The sequence below is a fragment of the Montipora foliosa genome, chromosome 3 (assembly GCF_036669935.1).
Source record: "Montipora foliosa isolate CH-2021 chromosome 3, ASM3666993v2, whole genome shotgun sequence".
NCBI lineage: Eukaryota > Metazoa > Cnidaria > Anthozoa > Scleractinia > Acroporidae > Montipora > Montipora foliosa.
Genome location: NC_090871.1, coordinates 66,073,759 through 66,097,321, shown reverse-complemented (window position 1 = coordinate 66,097,321; position 23,563 = coordinate 66,073,759). Strand labels below are relative to the sequence as shown.

Here is a 23,563-nt window from a genome sequence, read left to right as displayed (position 1 = left end):
GCTCCGCAAAAGTGCCATACACTACTACAATATGGAAAATATGGCATGATGAAAGCTTTATACAACCTAGTTTTAGTATTACTGGATGCAATATTTCTGAAACGCTTAATAACCTTAAGCTGATTGTGAACACGATCACAGATGTCGGAAACATGTACCCCCCTAATAGAGAAATAATCCTCGCCCTTACGTAGGTAATTTAAGCAATTATCTTTATAGACACCTCAAAAAATTCAAGCGGCTCCGACGGGATTCGAACTCATGACATGTGCGATGCCGGTGCAATGCTCTCCCAACTGAGTTCCCGTTACTGCCAGATTAAAGGTGTACGTCTGTAGGAAGTGCATCTCTTGAGGTAAGATTCTCTATTGCGTCAGGCATTAATGACTCCATCTCGCGATTTTTCCTTTCCACAGGGTAGTATTTTGATTTTCCGAGACAGGAACATGTAGCACTATGTTTTTGTTTATCGCACCGCTCAACACTCGGGATATCTGAAGTGTTATGTCCAAAAAGAGATAACTCGAGGTCACTTGCATGACCTGGTACCGCAGGTTCACGTTTATGTACGGACTGAGTGTATGCACTGGTATGATTTTGACGAGTCTCTGCGCTAGGTATGTCAGCCTCATTTGCGCATTTGTTATTTCTAGTTATATGATTTTCTCCCGTCTTGGCCTCGATGAAATCCAATATATTCTGAAAATGATTTCCACCCGCCCGCCACGTCGTATCTTTCATTGTGATAGGTTTTTGGCCATTGGATAATGACAAGGGCGCCATATTGGTGTATCTTGAATTTTGCTCGAACATTTCCAGCTCATCTAAGTTGAAGTCGAGTGGCTTAATGTACGAGGTGCTACTAAAAAGAACGTGAAAAGCGTTTTCATGATCACCGTCGGCCTCTACAAAACCATCCGATATCCAGAAGCTGTGGCCAGCGCTTGTGATGCCTGTAAAGAAATAAGGAAACCTTGCTGGTACTGGGTGCAGACAAAACGGAGTTTCAGAAACGATGGCAACCTCGGCAACGACACTGGCTCCACAAAACAATAGTATCGTTGGTCAAAAGAGCAGAAATAATCGTGCCGTGCTCATTTTAGCACATAAAATCATCAAATTTGAGGTTTTGACGAAAACGCGAGCATACAAATGTGAACCTTTCATTTTCTTGTTTACTCTGAAGCCTCGCGCACCCAATTTATTTTTTGGATACTTCGCAGGCTTAAACGATTTCATTTGCCTCGACCTTTTCGAGCCAAACGTTGATGACAAAATATTTCACCAGTAAAAAGGGCGTGGGTTTGAATCCAGTTTAAGCCTGAAATTTTCAGGCTTAAGTTCCTTTCGTTACTATTAAAGTAGCGTTCATAACTGCGAAGATCTCAAACTGACTTAAAGGGCCAGTTTTTTCAAGTTTCAATCAATTTGCATCCTCTCTCCATCCATGGATGCAAATAACAAAGAATAGCTTCAGTGCACTTCAGTTGTTATTGGCAACAAAAATACACCATTGATTTTTGGTCTTGATTTATGCAAAGACGTATTTTAGTGTTTTTAAGTTGGACTGAAATAGCGTGACACTGCCTCTTTAACTAGTGTAAATTTAATTGAATAAGCTTTCAATTTTTTTTACACTTTTAACAATGTTGTCAACTTGATAAAACACTCCAGACTTAGCTTCAACGGCACATGTTGAAGACAACGTCGAAACCGTTTAAATGGCCCTTAAAACACGTTTCAAACGTGTTATAATTTTCTGATCGCGGCGTTTGACTCAAGTAAAATATCAGCCAGCTCGCATACTTACAGTTAAAGTTATGCGACCTTGAACGCGATGATTTTTGAAATTTCCTGTTGCAACATTTTGTGCAAGGCCACCTCAGTGCCCGATGGTATGCCCTTCTGTAAGGAAGCCACCTGATACCGTATATAAAAGGGTTCAAGAGACTGCTGACCAGTGGTAACTGGAGCGCACACAAGCCGAACAGCGAAGGATAGTCCACTGAAAGAGTACCAAGTGTAATGGCTATCTGAAATAAATTAGAATAAAATATAACAGAGAAGCCTAGATGTTTTGGAATTGATGTTAAAGCTTTATGTCTTGGTATTTAAATGTTTAAAATTCAAGCGGTTCTGTTTTGCTTGAAATCAAAATGATAAGCGGGACAATTGTACCAACGGTTTATTCAATTTCCTGTTTTGATTCTTGATCGTAATACTAAAGAGAGGAGATATTCCTTTCCACGTATGTACTGTATTTTAAGGCACAGAGCCTCCATAGTGATTAATATGATGGATTTTCTTTACACGTTCCCGCAGTTGACCAAACTAATGTAATTTAAAAAATAAAAAATAAAACTGAAATATTCATGCAAAAATTTGGTTTTATCAACGGAGTTGATAATGTAAATTGGCCACCGTACAGAGATTCTAAAAGCTGACGTTTCGAGCGTTAGCCCTTCGTCGTTAGCCCTTCGTCGCTTTGACGATGGGCTAACACTTGAAACGTCAGCTTTTAGAATCTCTGTACGGTGGCCAATTTACATTATCAACTCCGTTGATAAAACCAAATTTTTGTAAACTATTTCCCCACCGACGCAGCACCACAGTTCTTTAGAAACTACCCCCTTCATTCATTTAAAATATTCATAGTTCGAAAGTACGGACCCCGAATGCGAAACTGTTTTTAAAAATGTATAAATGATTTTAGCAAAATTTCACCCCATATAAGAAATTAGTGATCATCTGGAATGTAAAAAATTTCGTCTCATGGTAGAGGGATCGTGGGCTCAAATCCCGATGCTAGGCAAGTATTGAGGTTAACGTTCGTGTATGGAAATCAAAGCGCGAAATAAAATGTCACGGATTAGTCGGGTGAGACCGATTCGGCTAACCCAATGTTGTATCCAAGTTAAATCCTTTAGGAGTAAAACGTTTTGTTCCAAGTATTTCGATATCATTTAAATGTGACTGCTACATTATCATGCAAATGCAACACATTAAGAACCTTAACCCCGAAAGATTTCAATTGGGTACAACATTGAGTCAACCGAATCGGTCTATTGCTCTATATGGGGTGACAAATCGCGATGAAGTGTCCTGTGTCAGCTCTCTTACCACCCAAGGCAACAAGCAACAGAAATAAACAGCAACGACCAAAGCTGCTAAAATAGTGAGATCTTTGTTGTCAGTAGGGTTCGCCAAGTGGGAAACTTCACGCTGTTTAGCAGAAAAGCTGAACCCGTCATCTTTTCTCAACTTGGTACTGAATGATCCCTTGTTCGATGTGCTGAATATTGCGTAAAAACACAAGCAACTGACTAACAACAAACACATGAGGAAAACGACGAAAAATCCCGCCACAGGATTTTCGTACAGGAACAGGCAAAAAGTATATCCTGTATCCTTGGAAACGTGGAAACCGTCTAACCACAGCAGAGGCCACGTCGCTATAAACGCGGAGATTATCCATTTTCCAAAGAAAAATGCAACGAACAACTTTCCTTTCCATTGTTTTCGATAGAAGCGCGGTGTTAAAGTAATGAAAAATCTATCTAGTCCGAGAAGAGTAATTGCTAATGTGGCAGCACAACGAAGAAACACGATACTCCATGCTTGAAGTCTGCACAAAGTAAAGTACTTGTAGAAATTGTTTCCTTTGTCAAAAAACACGAACAAAGAGACTACATTTGGTCCCAAAATATTTAAAATGTCTATCAAAGAGATCGTGACGAGAAGAAAACTGAAGGTACTTTTTCGTTTTGTGAAACACAAAATGCTAACAACAGTTAACAGGTTTCCTGCTAATATGATGAACGACACTACAACCACTGTAGTTATTAAAGCAATACGAATCTCTGGAGATGCACTGTTGAATGTTTGTTCTCCATTAACATTCTCTGATTCCATGACGCTATCGGTTTGACCAGATTGAATATCTCTTTCCTGAGTCAGTGTGTAGGAATAACGTACTGCCAAACAATAAAGTAGAAATCCTGGACTGCATGTATGTCCAAGCCAAAACCTTTGTAAATGGAAGCCTTTGCATGCAACTAACCGCAAATTTCATTAAAAAGTATTGAAGAGCCGATGATACGGAGTTTCAATCTGTTTTCCCACTCAAGCGGGAATGATTTCTAACACGATATATTGCAGCTACACAATTGTTACAGGTTGAAAATTCTCTAGTGTTAATATGAAACAAATACAACTTTGTCATAGAGAATAATTTATCAGCCAGTGTAGATAACGTAACATTTTTCTGATTGGTTTTAAATATTTATCTCTTTGACAAAAAACAGGTCTTATAAAATATTGATTAAAACCGATTGATTATTGTGATTTATGCCCAATTTGGCATAATTTCACAATTGAGAGAATGGTACTCCTCTATGATTGTGGTTTCTACGACTGGACGATAAAGTTAAAAGAAAAAACAAAGAAACGAATAAACAATTTTCAGTTTCGGCTCTTGTTTATTAGTAACATTTGCCTTAAAATTAAAATTTTAGATTATGCTTGAGTAGTAACAAGAACGTTTATCATCAATATTTCATATACGGCTGGCTCATTGATCCTCATTAATTCCTTTTCTTACCGCTTCCAGAATTTTTAATGAAATTTTGATCGTGGTTTTATGAATATGATAAAAGAAAAATAATTCTTTTTGAATGGAATACAGAAAAGGAAATTACAATCGTGTGCTCTCCATTAGTCGTTTCTGAAGAGTTAAAAAGAAGTGAAGATATTTCCTTGGATTATCTCAGTTCTAAACTGCAGCTGATGGATTGTTAAGAACCGAAGCCTTTCTTTTGGGTATGACGCATTTGGATTTGTGGAGTTGGACCTTGTTTCATGAAATAAACAGCTAAAGGCTTCAGGCACGAACCCAGGATCTTAGGAGGGGGTGCACCAATAAGTAATGGCGTAGCTGACTTCTGACGTGTTTTTCTTTTCCCGCAGAATACCAGTTGTATTAGAAAGCCGCAGGTCAGGGGGGTGGGGGGGGGGGGTGGAAACGCATTCCCTGGCACTCCCTGCACCCCCTCCCCCCCCCCCCCACGCCCCTGAGCTGCTAAATGTTAATTGAACGCAGTGGCAAGCAAATAACGTATAAATCTCCGTTATTTGCTTGTTACTAAATAGTTCACTATATTATTTGAAAATACTGTGGTCAACTACTCACTGGCTAAGCTGACACGGTTTCCGAGATCGCTAATTCGTTTGTCAAAATTACGATTGGTTTGCACAAAAGAGAGCGATGGCTCGCTTACCGACGTATTATTTTCTTGACCTTGTTACCTGACTAGTAATACCTATGTATGAATACTTCAGCGTAGCTGATCGGATGACAATTCTTTTTACTGGTGGAGTCTGCGTTGGTAGCTATATATGTCATCTCAGTACGGAGTGCCGGACATTTGGATTGAGTTATATAGATCCAGCGACTACTGTGACGTATTTGACTGCAATTGGATCATTATACGTTTCTGAGGCACCCAGCACGACCAAACAGTAACCTATTCGACTTAACGATATAAGTACATTTTGTTACAAGCAAACGATCATTTCTATATAAGAAATCTAAGATCAGCCTAGTCTTTTTTTTTTCGGAAATCGTGCACGACATGAAATTACGTTTACAGACCGCTATCAAAAGTCTCGTCGTCAGGCAGAGATACATCTTTATCAATTGTTGCTCCTAATTCTACGTCGAATGTTGATAAAGATATACTTAAATGGCTGGGGTTCACGATTCCTTTGTCCTCGTCAGTGTTGTCGTTGGCAAATGTAAGGCTCCATTTCTGGTTTCTTTCTTGCTCGTCTTCTTGCGGCTTCTCTTGTCCGTGGCTTCCTTCAAATTCCACCCCTGTTACACTGGTAGAGTGATGATTTGATACTCCATTCTCCCCACGAAGTTTCCCTTCGCGAACAGAAAAATCAATGCTTTTACGAGCATTAGACTGAAGGGCCGAAGCTGTTGAAAATTTCACAAAGGACCCTTTGCGACGAGTGCCATCTGTCGATTAAAGAAAAAAATGCGCCAAATGTTTGGTCCAACTTGTATTAGTATCGCCCAACTAGAGGACTAATGCAAATCCTGCATTTTGATTGGCTACGCTACTAGAGGACTATTAGTGATAGTCCTCGAGTAGCGAAAAGCGTGACTCTTTCTTTCGTTTTATTCCCAAATAAATATTTCTTCAACTTGCATTTGCTAACTTTATTATTGCCTCTTCTGTCCGATTAGTTGGGTGATACTAAAACAATTAGACCCTTTGCCCTCATGGGCTATTGACCTTGCGGGCTACAGGTCTAATTGTTAAATAGGTCACTATAAAGCCTATCTAATAGGCCTTTTGCAACTAACGATCACATGGTACAAAATCCGCCATGCTGGAGGGGAAGCTCGTTATTATACCCCACTGGGACATTAAAACAAAGAGACCTTAACCAGTCAAGCTTGACTTGCCTTTGTTTTAATGTCCCAGTGGGGGAATATTAATGAGCTTGCCCTCCAGCATGGCGGATTTTGTACCATGTGATCGTTAGTTGCAAAAGGCCTATTCCCTAAAACTCACCGAAAGACTAACTGATACTGAACTTCAAAATTATTTTTGTCTTTATACTTGATTTTGAACGAAGGCTAGCGTGAAACTTCCGTTATTTTGGAGATAGGCGTGGCTGACACGTGCACCCGCTGATGAAGTCTGTTATAGCGCAACGATGGCTCAGTTGGTTGAGCATCGGGCTGTCATGCGGGAGGTCGTGAGTTCGACTCCGGCTGGACCAACACTCAGGGTCTTTAAATAACTGAGGACAAAAGTGCTGTTTTTGTAATGACATCTACAAGTAGTTAGACCCTCTAGTCTTCTCGCAGTCCCTGTGTGAGGGTATAGAACTTAAACACTATTCGCAAAGAGTGGGGCATGGTGTTCCTGGTGTTGTGGTCTGTCCCCTGTGACTGATATCATGGTTGCACGCGAGCGTTTTAATGAGTTGCGACTCCTAAGCTCCTCGTGGGTAAATCAGCTATGACTATGACTACCAGTGAGCTTAACAAAATAAATAAACAAAATAAATTTTAAAAAAAGGAGTTGCTTTCAAACCACTGATGAAGAGGGAGTACCCTCGAAACGTTTGGTTCTCTGTTAAACTTCTTGCGCGCAAATTTGAACTTTCATATTATATTCATCCGCATTACTGCGCAGCACAGTTTCTTCGAATTATTGTTGCGTAAACCTACCAAGGAATGTAGCGTCGGGTTTTTCTCCTCCACACATTGACAAGATTTTCTTGAATATGTAAATGTATCCGTTTCTGTATCTTCGGCTCATTTTGCCGTAGAGAATGGGATTGATGAGTGCGTTTACGAGAGAAAAGAAACCGATTAAAATGACTGTTGCGCGGTCGGTTCGCCCAGTTACCATGCTGTAAAGGTTTGCCAGCTAAAAAAGAAAGCAAAACCAAGTAACAGAGTTTGAAATAAAATGAAAAACAAGAACAGAGAAAAACAGTGACCACATCCATACATCACAGGCAAATGAGTCTCAGAGCTTGACTAACCGCAACTAAGTCAGCGGCGGAAAGATAATATAAGAAAAAGCCGGAGAATAGTAACACATTGCATTAGACCACTAGCCTTTAATCTGCCAACCCAAACCCTCTGTCCTGCGCTTTTAAGGACGAGACCAGTTGAGGAGGGGAGGGGAGGGGAGGGGAGGGGAAGGTGGAGAGAAACGTGAACTCCATAGATCCATAACAAGTTAAATGAGTGTGACCAAGAAAAAATGAGGGGACAGAGAAGGAGGCTCCCGGTCCAGCCCTTGGGATATGTCATGTCCACGAAAGTTATTTTTAGACGAGCGGAAGTCTTCCGAGACGTACGCATGCAGGCCAACCTCGGTCCGATGTTTGAAAGAAAATAAATATTCATCAGCCTTCCACGAGCGCCATCATTTTCTCTTTTCACTAAGAACCTGAGAGCGAGGCAAGACTGCATGCGGACGTCTCAGAAGACAGACTTCCGCTAGAACAAAGACACTTCCGCTCGTCTAAAAATAACTTTCGTGGACATAACATATCCCGGCCAACGCCTTGAGCCTCCCTCTCTGTCCCCTCATTTTCTCTTGGTGTGACTAAATTTGGGACGTAAAATGGTCTTTTATCGATATTGATACTTAATTAATAATGGTAATAGGATTGAGTGGAGTCCAATTTAGTCTGTAATCATACGAGTGATTAACAAAATCGGATGACCGCGTAGCGGGAGTCCGATTTGTTCAAACACGAGTATGATTACAGACCAAATTGGACGACTTGAAGTCCTGTTATCAATTAATCATAACCATTACAATTTCCAAGAAAACAAAATTAATGCCTTCCTTTTTCACTGCTTGTCCATTTTGGAAAATCGCCACTGAGTTTGGTAGGGTAAGTGGTTGTTGCTATGGTTATTGTGATAAATTCTGTGATTGGTGGATTAAGATGAGTGCACTTAATATGATTGACTGATGTAACTGTCCGATTTCAGGTATCCGATTACAGCCAACTTTTCAATTTCACTGTCCGATTTCAACCCTACACAATAATTAGTGAAAAATAAAGTAGTTAATGCACCAATTACATTTGAGAAAATTGTAATGGTTGTGATTAAGGGATTAATCGGGCGAGTAATTTCAAAATAAGCCGATAGCGAAGCGCTCGATTCCTCCCTGAATTGTACGACACGAAGTCCTATTATCAATTGATCGTAACTATCGCAAAACACGAGAAGGCGACGGTGATAAAATTTTTAGATCTTAATCTGCTCAACTTTTCTTAGTTTTTTTAATAGCTCTGGAAAAAGGTAATTGATTCAAATACATCTAGCTCGCGCTTGTTGACGCATAAACTGCAGCTATCCAATTCCAAGGTGTCCAATTACAAACTGCCCTATTGCTGAAATCAAGGCTGTTGATAACCAATCAGATTCGAGAATTTTGTAATGGATACGTGATGTAATGATATCCTTCATAGCCTGCAAGCCAAAAACTTCACATTATTAAGACCTTTTCAGATAAACTCAGAGGCAGGTGTACAATAATTTATCTCTATTTCAGCGGGTTTTCCAAGGGGCACAAGCAAAGAATCAGTATGCCTGTGCGTTGTCTTTATTCTGGCTTTATTTGTTCATTATAAACTTGTTGAGACGCAACGTAAAAAAAAGAAATTTCTTTCTTGGTATCGTTATTGTTTTTGCACGTATACGTACACAAAAATGAAGTTAGCGGAAATTGTAGCTTTTGGAATCAATTTTGCTGCAAAGTCGAAGTCAATGTCACCAAACAGGGTACAATAAACCAACAGAAGCTTTTGACAGGTTTGCGGAAAGGATTAAACAGTATGCTAATCTTGTCGGCTTTCAAAGGAATTAATTTAACGGGTTTATGAAACCATCTTTTTATGTTCTAGTGTCACTTTAATGAACTCTAAAAATCACTTCGATTCCACCAAAACATTGACATGATATAAATGAAAATTTTGCAGTTATATTTATCTACAGATAATTAATAAAAGTTCGCACAAAACTTTATCAGTATACTTTTATTATATAGCGAAGGAAAATTTCGCAGTAATTGAAATCTCATTAACTGCGAAAGATTTTCCACAACTGTTACTGGAGGCACAAATTTCGCAGTTATCAAAATGTCATTAACGGCGAAAGATTTCCCACTGAATGAATACGGGAATCACAAATTTTGCAGTTATTGAAATGTCAGCAACGGCGAAACGTTTCGCCCTTAAGCATGTTTTAGAACCACAGATTTCGTAGTAAATGAAATGTCATTAACGGCGAAAGTTTCCCGCTAAAGATGTATTGGAACCACAAATTTCGCAGTTATTGAAATGTCATTAACGGTGAAACGTTTCCCTCTCTCTATATTATTACAGGACAGATTGACTACTTCGCCGTTAATGACATTTGAATAACAGTTACTGCGAATTGTTCTCTCTATTTTATTATGTTGATGGTCTTCTTCGCCGTTAATAAGATTGCAATAACTGCGAAATATTCCCTGTATTTCATTATTATTATTGGCTACTTCGCCGTTAATGAAATTTCAATAACTGCGAAGTATTTCCTTCATTCTATTAAATTCAGGTCCATTTAAATCAAACTAAGGTAAATTTAAATGAAACTACGGGAATTTAATTAACCTAGGTTATTTATTAACTGTTTGAAAAGGGATTTTCTTTATGGGGTGTGGTTAAAAAAAAAAGGGGCACGGTTTTTTTAGTGGGGTTGAAAACAAAACAAAACCCAAAAAATCGCCTTTCCCTCCTCCCACTTTCCTCTCTACTCTCTTCCTTTCTGTTATTACTCTCTTTCTGTCTGTCCCTATCCCTCTTAACCTGCCATCCCCTGATCCATTCGTCATACCTATCACTACTTCATGCACCCTTGATCCATTCAATTCTAATGTGTACACGAGAGAAAGTTTACTGGTGCGCAATGCGTGGCCCTGTACGTTTCGTTAAATGGCTAACACAAGTTGTATTGATTCAGAGATATTCTACAAAACATTGGGTGAAGTTAAAGCTTCCAAAAAGACAAAAGCAAGCAAAATAACCCTTTTTATTATATGACTAGCTCCGTGAGCGGGCAAGATGAACCAAATCGCGCGCTCTGATTGGCTACCCGAGGGGGCAAGATGGAGCGATACAGCCCGCTCGGGATTTCTCGCTTGGTCCCGCAAGATCAAAGATCATTTTTTGGTGTTTTAAGTCATATAATAAATCCTTTATTGACCAAGATTGTTCGGTCAAGATGACTGGATATTGGCCTCGTTCTTTTTTTGCGTGTTTATGGACCTCGACTTCGTCTCGGTCCATAAACACGCAAAAAAAGAACTTGGCCAATATCCAGTCATCTTGACCTCACGCTTGGTCAATAACCCATACATATTGACGCCAACTGTTACAACGATGCAGTGACGTGATTAGAAACACGTAATGAAGACAGCAAGGACAGAACTAATCTGACAAATCAAGGCGTAGCAATTATCAAAAGACAAGATGGACAAGTATATCAAGCGAAACTAAGAATCAGTACTGAGTATGCCAAGAAGTAATACAACTCTTTGTGTCACTCTGCTCGATACACGAAGAACAAACGTCGATCACCAGCAGGCAAAAACAGCCTGTAGTAGCCCCTATTCAAGCAAGTGAATTCCTAACGCATTTGCAAATGGACCTAATGGACCTTAGAAACTTACCATGTACATGTTCATATCATCTTTGGATTCTCCACATGATTGATCATTTCACAAAATGTTCAGAAGAAGAAGAAGAACCTAAACGTGCTTGTTATTCACTTATCAAGTCAACAAAGGAGATAAGGACACCTCAACAGGAAAAAGCAAGAAACACACAAAGAAAATACAAAAAAAAAACAACAACAAGCAAACCCAATACTATTTCATTCCAAGTCATGATCAACAACTTTGTCAAAATAAAAATTAATTAAGTGGACAAAAGTCCATTTCAACCAAACACACTTCTTGGTAAAGTAATTGAAAAAGAAAATCGATTTATGAAAGTTGTAACCAAATTTGGAATTATGGACACTTGGATTGCATGCGCACCAAACAGACTACAAATTCCTGAAGACATGAATGAGTTGATAGGCACAACTAAAACAATAAGTTTCAATGCCGTATGCAAAGAGGTCCGTACAAAAACGACCGAGGGCCAATATTCCACAGTACGGCTCGAGCTAGCTCGGTTAGTAAGTAGTTTATTATATGGCTTTTTAATTACCTTTTGCTTTGTTTTTGCAAGCCCGTAATCGGCCCGTGGGCATTACGGGAGAATAATGCCCTACAATTCAGTCACAATTAGCCAATCAGAGCGCGCGTTATATCGGCTACAAACACAAGCGATATAATAAATTATGGTTATTGGCTACTTCACCGTTAATGGAATGTCATTAACTGCGAAATATCTTCGCTAACCTATTATTGTCGTTGACTACTTCGCCGTTAATGACATTTGAATAACTGCGAATTATTCTCTCTACTCTAATATGTTGATTGTCTACTTCGCAGTTAATAAAATTGCAATAACTGCGAAATATTCCCTTTATTCTATTATCGTTATTGGCTGCTTCCCGGTTAATGAAATTTAAATAACTGCGAAATATTCTCTCCATTCTGTTATTGTGATTGGCTACTTCTCCGTGAACGAAATTTCGATAACTGCGAAATATCCCCTCTATTCTATAGATGCGATTGGCTACTTCGCCGTTAAGGAAATTTCATTAACTGCGAAATATCTTCGCTATAATATTATTGTGATTGACTACTTCGCCGTTAATGGAATTTCATTAACTGCGAAATATCTTCGCTAACCTATTATTGTCGTTGACTACGTCGCCGTTAATGACATTTGAATAACTGCGAAATATTCTCTCTACTCTTATATGTTGATTGTCTACTTCGCAGTTAATAAAATTGCAATAACTGCGAAATATTCCCTTTATTCTATTATCGTTATTGGCTGCTTCCCGGTTAATGAAATTTAAATAACTGCGAAATATTCTCTCCATTCTGTTATTGTGATTGGCTACTTCGCCGTTAACGAAATTTCGATAACTGCGAAATATCCCCTCTGTTCTATTGATGCGATTAGCTACTTCGCCGTTAAGGAAATTTCATTAACTGCGAAATATCTTCGTTATAATATCATTGTGATTGACTACTTCGCCGTTAATGGAATTTCATTAACTGCGAAATATCTTCGCTAACCTGTTATTGTCGTTGACTACGTCGCCGTTAATGACATTTGAATAACTGCGAATTATTCTCTCTACTCTTATTTGTTGATTGTCTATTTCGCAGTTAATAAAATTGCAATAACTGCGAAATGTTCCCTTTATTTTATTATCGTTATTGGCTGCTTCCCGGTTAATGAAATTTAATTAACTGCGAAATATTCTCTCAATTCTGTTATTGTGATTGGCTACTTCGCCGTTAACGAAATTTCGATAACTGCGAAATATCCCCTCTATTTTATTGATGCGATTGGCTCCTTCGCCGTTAAAGAAATTTCATTAACTGCGAAATATCTTCGCTAGAATATTATTGTGATTGACTACTTCGCCGTTAATGACATTTGAATAACAGCGAATTATTCATTCTGTATTATACATTGAGTGCCTTTGTTGCGAAATTTTATTGTTATCTATAGAGTAGAATAATTGCAAAATTTTCATTTGTAAAAGTACCGAGCAAAAGGTTATCAAAGAGCGAACTGAACAAACCCTGAAACAATTTTTTTATTATGCTTTAGAGGGAAAAAACTGTCATAATATCCACAGCATGCAAATAGCTTCTCCCAGGAAGTGTTTTTCTACGAAGATTTGTGTTTTTTGGAAACATGTACAAAAATGTAATCATAATTTAAGTAATGCAGCTTCACCTTATAATTGCGGTCCATTTAGATTGTTATTCAACTACATTTACTGCATTTTTCAAACGCCCCGGGGTTTTCGAATTTTTGGCACCATGCAGCTATTCACCAATGGAGTGACTTTGATTGAAGAATGTTTGAACGAACTCCCTACAGCGATCTTGTCTACCCGGCTTGTCTAAGGCAAATGAAGTACCCTAACGACTACTTTGGCTATAATATAAACTGAAAATTGGTTTGTGTAAACCATCGATTTGAGGACTTTCATTAGAATCACCAAAGGCGTTTTATATAATGCGAAAAGATAGACTTTCGACCGACTGCTCCCGGGACGGATCATGTAATTTAAAACCCAGCTTTAATCTGAGGGGGTTTCCACCCTGAGCAATTCATTTTTGAAAGTTTACTTATTTGAGTCAACTTCAACTTTAATAGGGTTTGAAACGTTTGTGAATCTACTTAAATTCTGACCTAGTTGTAGGTTTTGAACAGACATAACACACAGCAATTACACTTATCAAGATGCACGCATGCACGATCAAAAAGGACTCACCAAGTAAGGCAACCAACTAAAGTAGTAAAGCAACACCACTACGGCCATCATGAATGACAACTGCTTGACTTGCCGTGTTCCTGCGGTTTCCCGCCTCTTGTAATTTTTCAAGCCAGTTTGCTTGGAAGCCGCCATCACAGATTGGCGTTTCACAAATTTGCTGCTAGTAATCTTGATGGCTATGAAGCACATTAATACCAGCACTAACTGTAGCACACCAATGCCAATGATAATGTATCCGTACATGATTCCGAAATCAGATAGCTGATAAAAACAGTAACCACCTCTGAAACTTGAATGCCCGACTCCGATGAACGGTAAAATTGCCAGGACGATAGAAAACAACCAGACAGCGACGATCGCCTTCCTTGCCCTTCCAATTGTAACAATGATGTGGTGCTGCAATGGCCTCGTCAACAAGATGGCTCTATCGACTGATATCAAAGTTATCGTGCACACGGAAGCAATACGAAATGTATACGTGCACGTAACGAACGCGGCACAGGACACCCGTGTCCAGAGATGAGGACCAATGAAGTTGTTCACGATGTTGAGCATTTGGAGCGGAATAGCTGCATTTACAGTGTCTGCAATCGACAGCGAGAATATCAGCACGTCGGCTATGTTCCATGGCCTGTATAAGGTAAGTGTTGTGAGAATTAGAAAGTGTCCACAAACTAAGAACGCAATTACTCCTTCCACTACCAAACCCAAAATGGGATTGATCTGGAAAAGAACCTCGCTTGCAGCAGTTGTACCATTCTCTAAAGAAACATTCGAAATTGCTATCGTTAAAGACAGCGACATTTGTGTGAGAAATTGATAGCACTGCCTTGAACAGAAACTCAATATGTGAGTGATGAGTCTTCCTTCAGGTTTGCAGTTCTCGATGCACAATCAGGCTGTATCCCAGAATTTTACTTTAATTCTAGGATAATGCATAAATTCAAACTTTAGATATGTATTAGCCTCTTAATAACATCAAGCAAGTGAGAATTATCTTTACAATGAACGCACTTATTTCTCTCTGTTTACTTTTCTTGACAGATAATGAGTTTACTCCAGCGAAACTGTCTTGCAAGACTAAATTAAATACTAGACCCTCCGTGAGGGTACACTGGGTTGCCTGTGGTACGTGTAGCGTTCCAGGCAATTTTTTTCAAGTTGGGGGGGTCATTAAGACCATTTAAGGGGTCCCCCAGAAGTCATACCAGCAGAGGCCCTTTGGCTCACAGGTCCTCACACGTTCGTACGACGAAACAGATCCTTTTCTGAGGTTAAAAACCTGGCTACCGGCCTATTAATTAATCATTTGTCGGAAAGAAGTAACACAGCGATTTATTCCATAATGTCAACTGAGCTGTGTGTTGTCTTCCAGGAGATTCAAGTTGTCCTTGCGTAATATGTAGCTCTAACAGTGCACGATATTGTTTTGGTATTGTCTATCATTGTAGTGCCATGGTAGAAGTCTTGGGTAAATAGCCTGAGAAGACATGTGGTTACTAGCAAAGTACTGAACCCAGAAAGATTGAAGAAAATAAATGGGAAGTGAAAAACATTGTCTTCTGGGATGACATGTTGACAGTTGTCTTTGCGTAATATGTAGGTCTAACAATACACGATATTGTTTTGGTATTGTCTATCATTGTAGCGCCATGGAAGAAGTCTCAGAAAAATAGCCCCTTGAGAAGACATGTGGTTACTAGCAAAGTACTGAACCCAGGGAGACTGAAGAAAATAAAAGGGAATCGAGAAACATTGGCTTCTGGGCTGACATGTTGATCATGCAACTTCTTTCCACCACAAGTGTAAGCGTGCACTGACAGCATCTGACAGCTTTGTAAACAAAAGTTGAAAGCTGAATTTATTTCCTAGGAGTTCGGTGGGGTTAGTATCTGGATGGGCGACCTACGAAATATACCACTCAGTAACAGAAGCATACGACCGAAAATTCTATTTTAATGCTATCAAATGCGAACCAAGCAAGATAAAAATTTTGTTAGCTTGCTTTATGCCAAACAAATATTGATGTAAAAGTAAATAAATATGGATACACAATTTTTAAGAAGAGCAGAAGGAAGTTTCAGGACGGTCGATCGAGCATAAAATATTTTGCCATCGGTAACAAAATCTACGACATGAAAACAACATTAATTTTGAACCACGAATATAAAAAGTTACCATCAGCGAAAAACAGTTTGGGAGATTTTAGTTGTTTTGTTGTAATTGTACAAGTTTGGCTGCACCGAGTAAATCGCACATCGAATTCAGCGGGTGCTCTGATCAAGTTACCGCGTTATTTTACCGCGGCATGTTTACTCGCGAAACAGTGAAGCATCTGTGTCAAATGATGCCAAGCTACCGGGTTTTTGTTTTTGTTAGTTTTGTTTTTCTTTCGATTGTTATAAATTTTGACAAGAAATGTGCGAATTCAACACAAAGACCACAATCGGCCAACTCTCAACTCCCAACTCTTAAGGGCTAACGCTCGAAACGTCAGCTTTTAGAATCTCTGTACGGTGGCCAATTTACATTATCAACTCCGTTGATAAAACCAAATTTTTGTATACTACTTCCCCACCGACGCAGCACCACAGTTTCTTTAGAAACTACCCCTTCCTTCAACTCTCAGAGGTTGAATATTGTTTCTAGAAAATCAAAAATTTACTCTCCAAGACAAGGTTATTTATCACCAGGTAATTCCATCGTTTTGGTAATAGCAGCGACTTTATTATTCATCAGCGTCACAATCTTTTGCCGATTTTGGGGGTCATTTTGTTGAAACTCAAGCACGCTTCCAATAGACCTGTTTATTTTCGTGACTTATGCGTTACCACAAAAATTCTCCCCGTATCACATTTCAACACATGTATGCAAATTTGCTAAGCTCGAAAATTACACAACATGATAAATTTACAAAAGCTGGAAATTTCACAGAAATATTTTCCACCGAAACATTTCTTGAAACAAGCAACATATTTGCTATAAGAGGAAAGAAACCCTTCCTATTTCAGTTGCGTGCGTGCAAGCGAAACACACAATCACAAAGCATATGCAATTAAATAAATTTCTGACAGTTTACATTCAACCCTTTTCGAAAGAACCTTGACCATAAATAATAAAGCACAAAAGAGACAACAAGCTTTCATTCAAGTAATTTTTCACTGTCACATTTCCAATTTTTTTTTACCTTTGCAGAGTTGAGTACAAAATGAATGTTACTTGCCAGACAAACAGGCAAACTTTAAATAGATGCGACTTCAGTAAACACTGTGAGACACACAACAGAGATCACAGATCTACTTGTGGTGTTCGATTCCTTCTCTGTCTTTGTTGAACCCGTAAGTTACCAGAGAAATTTCCATTTCCACCTTGGCGAAATATTAGAAGTACAGCATATTTTGATTTCGGCTCGACGGGCGAAAGATTCACGCTGTCGAAGTCCATTACTCGTCGCTTTTTTCAGATTCCAGATCTTTATGTTTCACCGCCTGTCTTGACGTTCCATTCTTGAGCTCCATGTGGGTATATTTTCTTTAAAGATGTACTAAAAAGCCATTCGCGTTACAATGACTTTCGACGCCATTACAGGTTAATTGTGCAGAGCAAGCTACGCATTACCCCAGCCCCCTCAAACCTAACAAAATACGCACAGAAGACTCTATGCACAAAGACACCACTTAGCAGGGGAGTGACAGGCAAGACATTTCCCGACACGGAAAATAACAAAACTAGACCCTCCGTGAGGGTACACTGGGTTGCCTGTGGTACGTGCACCGTTCCAGACAATTTTTTTCAAGTTGGGCGGTCATTAAGAAGTCTTACCAGACGAGGCCCTTTGGCTCACAGGTCCTCACACGTTCGTACAACGAAACAGACCTGTCCTTGTGTAATATGTAGCTCTAACAGTGCACGATATTGTTTTGGTATTGTCTATCATTGTAGTGCCATGGTAGAAGTCTTGGGTAAATAGTCTGAGAAGACATGTGGTTACTAGCAAAGTACTGAACCCAGAAAGATTGAAGAAAATAAATGGGAAGTGAGAAACACTGGCTTCTGGGCTGACATGTTGATAAACTTCTTTTGGCCACAAGTTTAACCGTTCCCTCTGAGCATCTGACAGCTTTGTAATACCGAAGTTTAACTGAAGTTAAGCCCTGTTGGGCGCGGTTAGTGATTGGATGGGAGACCAAAATAATATACCCCTCATAAAACAGAAGCATCGGACCGAAAATACTATTAACGCTAACAAATGCGAACTCAGCAAGGTACAGATTTTGTTAGCTTGCTTTATGCAAAAACAAATATTGATGCAAAAGTAAATAAATATTGATACAAAGTTTTTAGAAAGAGCAGAAGGAAGTTTCCAGGACGATCGCTCGAGAATAACATATTTACGACATGAAAACAACATTTATTTTGAACCGTGAATATAGAATGTAAAAAGTTACGATCAGCGACAAACATTTTGGGGGATTTTTGCAACGTTCAATTTTGTTATTGTACGTTTCGGCTGCACAAATAAATCGCAAAATCGAAAGTGACATCGCCGGAATTCAGCGGGCGCCGTAATGAAGTTACCGCGGCATGTTTACTCGCCAAACAGTGAAGTATCTGTGTCAAATGATGGCAAGATACCGGGTTTTAGTAAGTTTCTTTTTCTGTCAAGTGTTATAAAGTTTGACAATGAAATGAGCGAAGTCAAAACAAAGATCACAATCGCCCAAGTCTTGTTTATGCAAAGTCAAAATTTACTCTCCAAGACGCGTACGACGTTATTTATCACCAGGTAATTCCATCATTTTGGAAATAGCAGCTACTTTATTATTCAACTGCGTCACAATTCTTCACTGATTTTGGGGCTCATTTTGTTGACACTCAAGCACGCTTCCAACAGGCCTGTGAACCCTTCCTGCTTACAGAGCAATACTAAAAAACTTCTCCCATATCACATTTCAACCTTAAGCTCGAAAATTCCATACACAACATGATATTATAATTCACAAAGGCAGAAAATACCACAGAATCCTTTTCCAGCGAAAATTTTATTGAAACAAACAACATATTTGCTCGTAGAGGCGAAAACCTCGTCCTATTTCATTGCGTGCGTGAAGACAAGAAACTCAATCGTGTCAAATTACCATGTACTTCAGGTAAATACAGCTCACTTTGATTTCGTCTCGACGGGCGATGTCTAAGTCCAGTACTCGTCGCTTTTGAGATTCCTGCCTAGTTTATCCAACTGACTTTCCATTATTGAGCTCCATAAGGGTATATTTTGTTTAAGGATCCACTAAAACGCCCTTCGCGTTACATGACTTTCGACGCCATTGCAGGCTAAGTTAATGATTCTACTGTGTCCACCAGAGAAATCTACGCAGTTCCACTATCCTCTCGATCCTAAGAAAAAACGCGCAGAAGGCTCTATGCAAAAAGACACCACTTACCAGGGGAGTGACAGGCAAGACTTTTACCGACACGGAAAAAAATAAAACTAGATGCTTCTGTGAAGCATACACTGGGTTGCCTGTGGTACGTGCTACAGAAAATCAGAAGGCATTGAATTGTGTGGTATTGAAATACAGCATTCCAGTCTCTGAAGAATAACAAATAAAAGAGAAGCGAGAAACATTGGCTTCTGGGCTGACATGTTGATAATTTCAAGTTCCCTCACAACTTCTTTTTACCACAAGTGTGCCCTCTGAGCATCTGAGGGCTTTCTAATACTAAAGTTCACTGAAGTTAAGCCCTGCCGGGCGGGGTTAGTGTTTGGATGGGAGACCAAAATAATGTACCCCTCTTAAAACAGAAGCATCGGACCGAAAATACTATTAACTCTAACAAATGCGAACTCAGCAAGGTACAGATCTTGTTAGCTTGCTTTATGCAAAACAAATATTGATGAAAAAGCAAATAACTATTGATACACAGTTTTCAGAAAGAGCAGAAGGAAGTTTCCCGGACGGTCGATCGAGAATAAAATATTTACGACATTAAAACAACATTAATTTTGAACCGTGAACATAGCATATAAAAAGTTACGATCAGCGACAAACATTTTGGGAGATTTTTGCTACGTTCAAGTAAATTGCAAAATCAAAAGTGACATGGCCGGAATTCAGCGGGCGCCGTGATTAAGTTACCGCTGTATGTTTACTCGCCAAACAGTGAAGCATCTGTGTCAAATGATGGCAAGATACCGGGTTTTTGTAAGTTTCTTTTTCTGTCAAGTGTTATAAAGTTTGACAATGAAATGAGCGAAGTCAAAACAAAGATCACAATCGCCCAACTCTTATTTATGCAAAGTCAAAATTTACTCTCCAAGACGCGTACGACGTTATTTATCACCAGGTAATTCCATCATTTTGGAAATAGCAGCTACTTTATTATTCATCTGCGTCACAAGTTTTCACTGATTTTGGGGCTCATTTTGTTGAAACTCAAGCACGCTTCCAACAGGCCTGTGAACCCTTCCTGCTTACAGAGCAATACTAAAAACTTCTCCCATATCACATTTGAACCTTAAGCTCGAAAATTAAATACACAACATGATATTATAATTCACAAAGGCAGAAAATTAAATACCACAGAATCCTTTTCCAGCGAAAATTTTATTGAAACAAACAACATATTTGCTCTTAGAGGCGAAAACCTCTTCCTATTTCATTGCGTGCGAGAAGACAAGAAACTCAATTGTGTCAAATTACCATGTACTTCAGGTAAATACTGCTCACTTTGATTTCGTCTCGACGGGCGATAGATTGTTGTCGAAGTCCAGTACTCGTCGCTTTTGAGATTCATGCCTAGTTTATCCAACTGACTTTCCATTATTGAGCTCCATAAGGGTATATTTTGTTAAAGGATCCACTAAAACGCCATTCGCGTTGCATGACTTTCGACGCCATTGCAGGCTAAGTTAATGATTCTACTGTGTCCACCAGAGAAATCTACGCAGTTCCACTACCCTCTCGATCCTAAGAAAATACGCGCAGAAGGCTCTATACACAAAGACACCACTTACCAGGGGAGTGACAGGCAAGACTTTTACCGACACGGAAAAAAAAAAAAAAAAAAAAAAAGAAAAAGAAAAAAAAGAAAACAAACAAACTAAACGCAGACCTCGACTGGTTTGCCATAGGCAACCCAGTAAAAACGACGAAATCAACGCAGACCTCGACTGGTTTGCCATAGGCAACCCAGTAAAAACCCACGAAATGAAACCGAAATTCCGACTGGGTTTGGCAACCCAGTAATAATGCCGCCAAAAGAGTCAATATGAGAAAGTTAATTAGTATAGGAAGTTTTGAATTGCGGGTTTATTTAGATACATTGCCACTTTTATTGGGGCTTGAAAAGTGTTTTTGAGATCAGGTTGCTGCGAAAGAAAACATGGATCTTTGGTGTTTATTATTGTAAACTAAGCGAGGCAAGCGTAAAGCCTAAACAATTACATTATCATTTGAAGACTACATTGGTATTGTTTTAGCGTCTGACTGTCGCCTTATTAAACAAAATGAAACAAGAGCTAGCTGTTCTTTGACAATACGAGATTATAAAAATAGTAAAATAATGAACTATGAAGTTTCCTTTTCGTTTGGTTACAGCAGCATGATCTGATACAAAGCAAGACGCCTAAGACCAATCACGTGGGTTGCAAAAGGGTGATTCAAAGGGAATGCTAAATTAATCTCAAATTTTGGAGCTCTCCCGGCGTCTGTAGACGCATGAGGCAGCCACGACACTCTATAGATCACGGTCAGGCGCGGATCCAGGGGAGGTGAAATGGGTGAATTTTCAGCCCCCTTTTTCTGAGCCCCCCTTCTTTCTTTTTTTTTTTTCTTATCCCTCAAACACCTCAATCAGGCCTTGGTTCTATTACATTATTACAACAACTCACCCCCTGTACGGTCTGTAGTTAAACATAATACCCATCGGGAGCATATCCCTCTCCACTTTTCTCTACCATATTCTTTGTCTTGTCGACGCTGATGTTAAGGTCGAAGAAAGAGGCAACGTGTCCAAAATCTGACACGCTGTTCTAAACTTCTTAGGCAGTGTTAGACAATACAACAAGGTCGTCTGCAAAGTCTGGGTGCGGTATTGCATCACTTGATGCCTTTCCCTGTTGTTGCGCTCTAAAGGACCAATCAATGGCAACTTCCATTAGTAGTGATGAAATGGTATAGCACCACTGATGGACTTCTGTTAGGGCTAATGACTTCAACCATCACCGCAATTCTGATGAATGTTTCGAATGTCTTGCGTTTCACGGATACTTGGTGTAACTCCATCCTACGCAATGACTATAACTAGGGGTAATCGAAGCTTAGGCGAGTGCGTTCGATGTTTGTAGGACGGTACAGGTTTGGTACAGGTAACAACTGAGGGGGGAGGGTGGATGGTTCGTGCGATAGGGAAATGTTATTACAGTGGAACCCCGATACAACGATCCTCGATATAACGATATCCCCGGTAAAAAGATAAACATGCTATGTCCCGACAAAAGTTACAGTAAAATGTATGGGACAGAACCCCGATATAACGATCTTCAGTATAACGATATTCCCGATATAACGCTGAGTTCTTAGCGTACCGAGCGTAAAATCTTCCCCGATAAAACGATATTAACCCCATTGATTTTTTTTATAAGTGTCGGGTCACCCAGTCCTACCAGCCAAATACAGCACTGATTGAAGTTTTTAGCTTTGAAAACTGGCCCAAATTGTATCGGTAGGTCCTGGATTTCGTCCACGGAAAGGCCAGAGAGACAACTTCACTCGTGAACCGCCATGTTTACAACAGATCATTTTAGGCGACCCAGTCTGCATGAAAGCATCTCTCACCTCTGTTTTCTTCCAAAGGTTTGCCTCTACCCACATTCCAGCTTAATGATGCCAGCCTGGGGTTTTCTGTTGACGAAGATGGCCCGAAAGATCACTCATAAAATGATGAACCTACCAGATATAATCCACCTCGCTCAGTCTTCGAACATGAATTGTTGACATTTGTCACGTGACGCCTAAACCTGAGCCCACATTGACTCGAAACCGCAGATGTTGCTATGATAACTTCTTATATGGCGTTATCAAGTGCCGCAAGCCTTTTTTTCGCGAAAGATTCCTTTAAAGAAAATAAGTATTTTGGTCGTAAAGGGTTAACGAATCACTATTTGACGGTCCGCCGTTAAAGAAAGTAAAATTTACAAACAGGAGTGTTCGCTTCCTCCTTTATAAGGTCTATTCTTTGGACAGAAAGCTAAATGTAGTATATGACGGTCTGCACAGTCACAAAATCTCTTTTAACGGACCGCTTGAGATTTTTCATATCGGACTGGAGTACTACGTTTCCTTAACCACCTTGAAAAGTCAAGTTCTTTACACGCAAATTTCGAACAAATTGATTGTCTTGAGTAGAAAAAGTAAAGGCCGTTGCCTTTGTCTTTTTTTAACTCAAACGTCACGGCGTGATTTTAAGCCTGCACTCTTGATTAACACTAGAATTCTGCTTTCGAGGTGGCCATTTGTGCCTAACAACACTACTAGAATTCTGTTTTGG

The 23,563-nt window shown here is 39.4% G+C and overlaps 2 protein-coding genes across 5 annotated transcripts; both read right to left on the bottom strand.

Moving 5' to 3' along the window:
* Positions 1–297: 297 nt before the first annotated feature.
* On the bottom strand, positions 298–4,126 carry LOC137998015 (5-hydroxytryptamine receptor 4-like). The gene is made up of 3 exons (XM_068844401.1): positions 3,121–4,126; positions 1,811–2,033; positions 298–953 (listed from the first exon to the last, which is right to left on the bottom strand). The coding sequence occupies exons 1-3, from the start codon at positions 3,910–3,912 to the stop codon at positions 319–321; spliced, it is 1,650 nt and encodes a 549-aa protein (XP_068700502.1). The 5' UTR covers positions 3,913–4,126; the 3' UTR covers positions 298–318.
* A 413-nt stretch (positions 4,127–4,539) lies between these two features.
* Positions 4,540–23,008, bottom strand: LOC137995614 (thyrotropin-releasing hormone receptor-like). Of its 4 annotated transcripts, XM_068841141.1 has the most exons (5): positions 22,852–23,008; positions 21,906–22,143; positions 14,009–14,642; positions 7,250–7,451; positions 4,540–6,022 (listed from the first exon to the last, which is right to left on the bottom strand). In XM_068841141.1, the coding sequence occupies exons 2-5, from the start codon at positions 21,947–21,949 to the stop codon at positions 5,643–5,645; spliced, it is 1,260 nt and encodes a 419-aa protein (XP_068697242.1). In that variant the 5' UTR covers positions 21,950–22,143; positions 22,852–23,008; the 3' UTR covers positions 4,540–5,642. The 4 variants fall into 4 exon arrangements, 3 of the variants coding, with proteins under 3 accessions (XP_068697242.1, XP_068697243.1, XP_068697241.1); XM_068841142.1 differs by lacking the exon at positions 21,906–22,143; XR_011122271.1 differs by lacking the exons at positions 21,906–22,143; positions 22,852–23,008 and having other exon boundaries at positions 4,825–4,849; positions 5,297–6,022; positions 14,009–14,958.
* Positions 23,009–23,563: the final 555 nt, after the last annotated feature.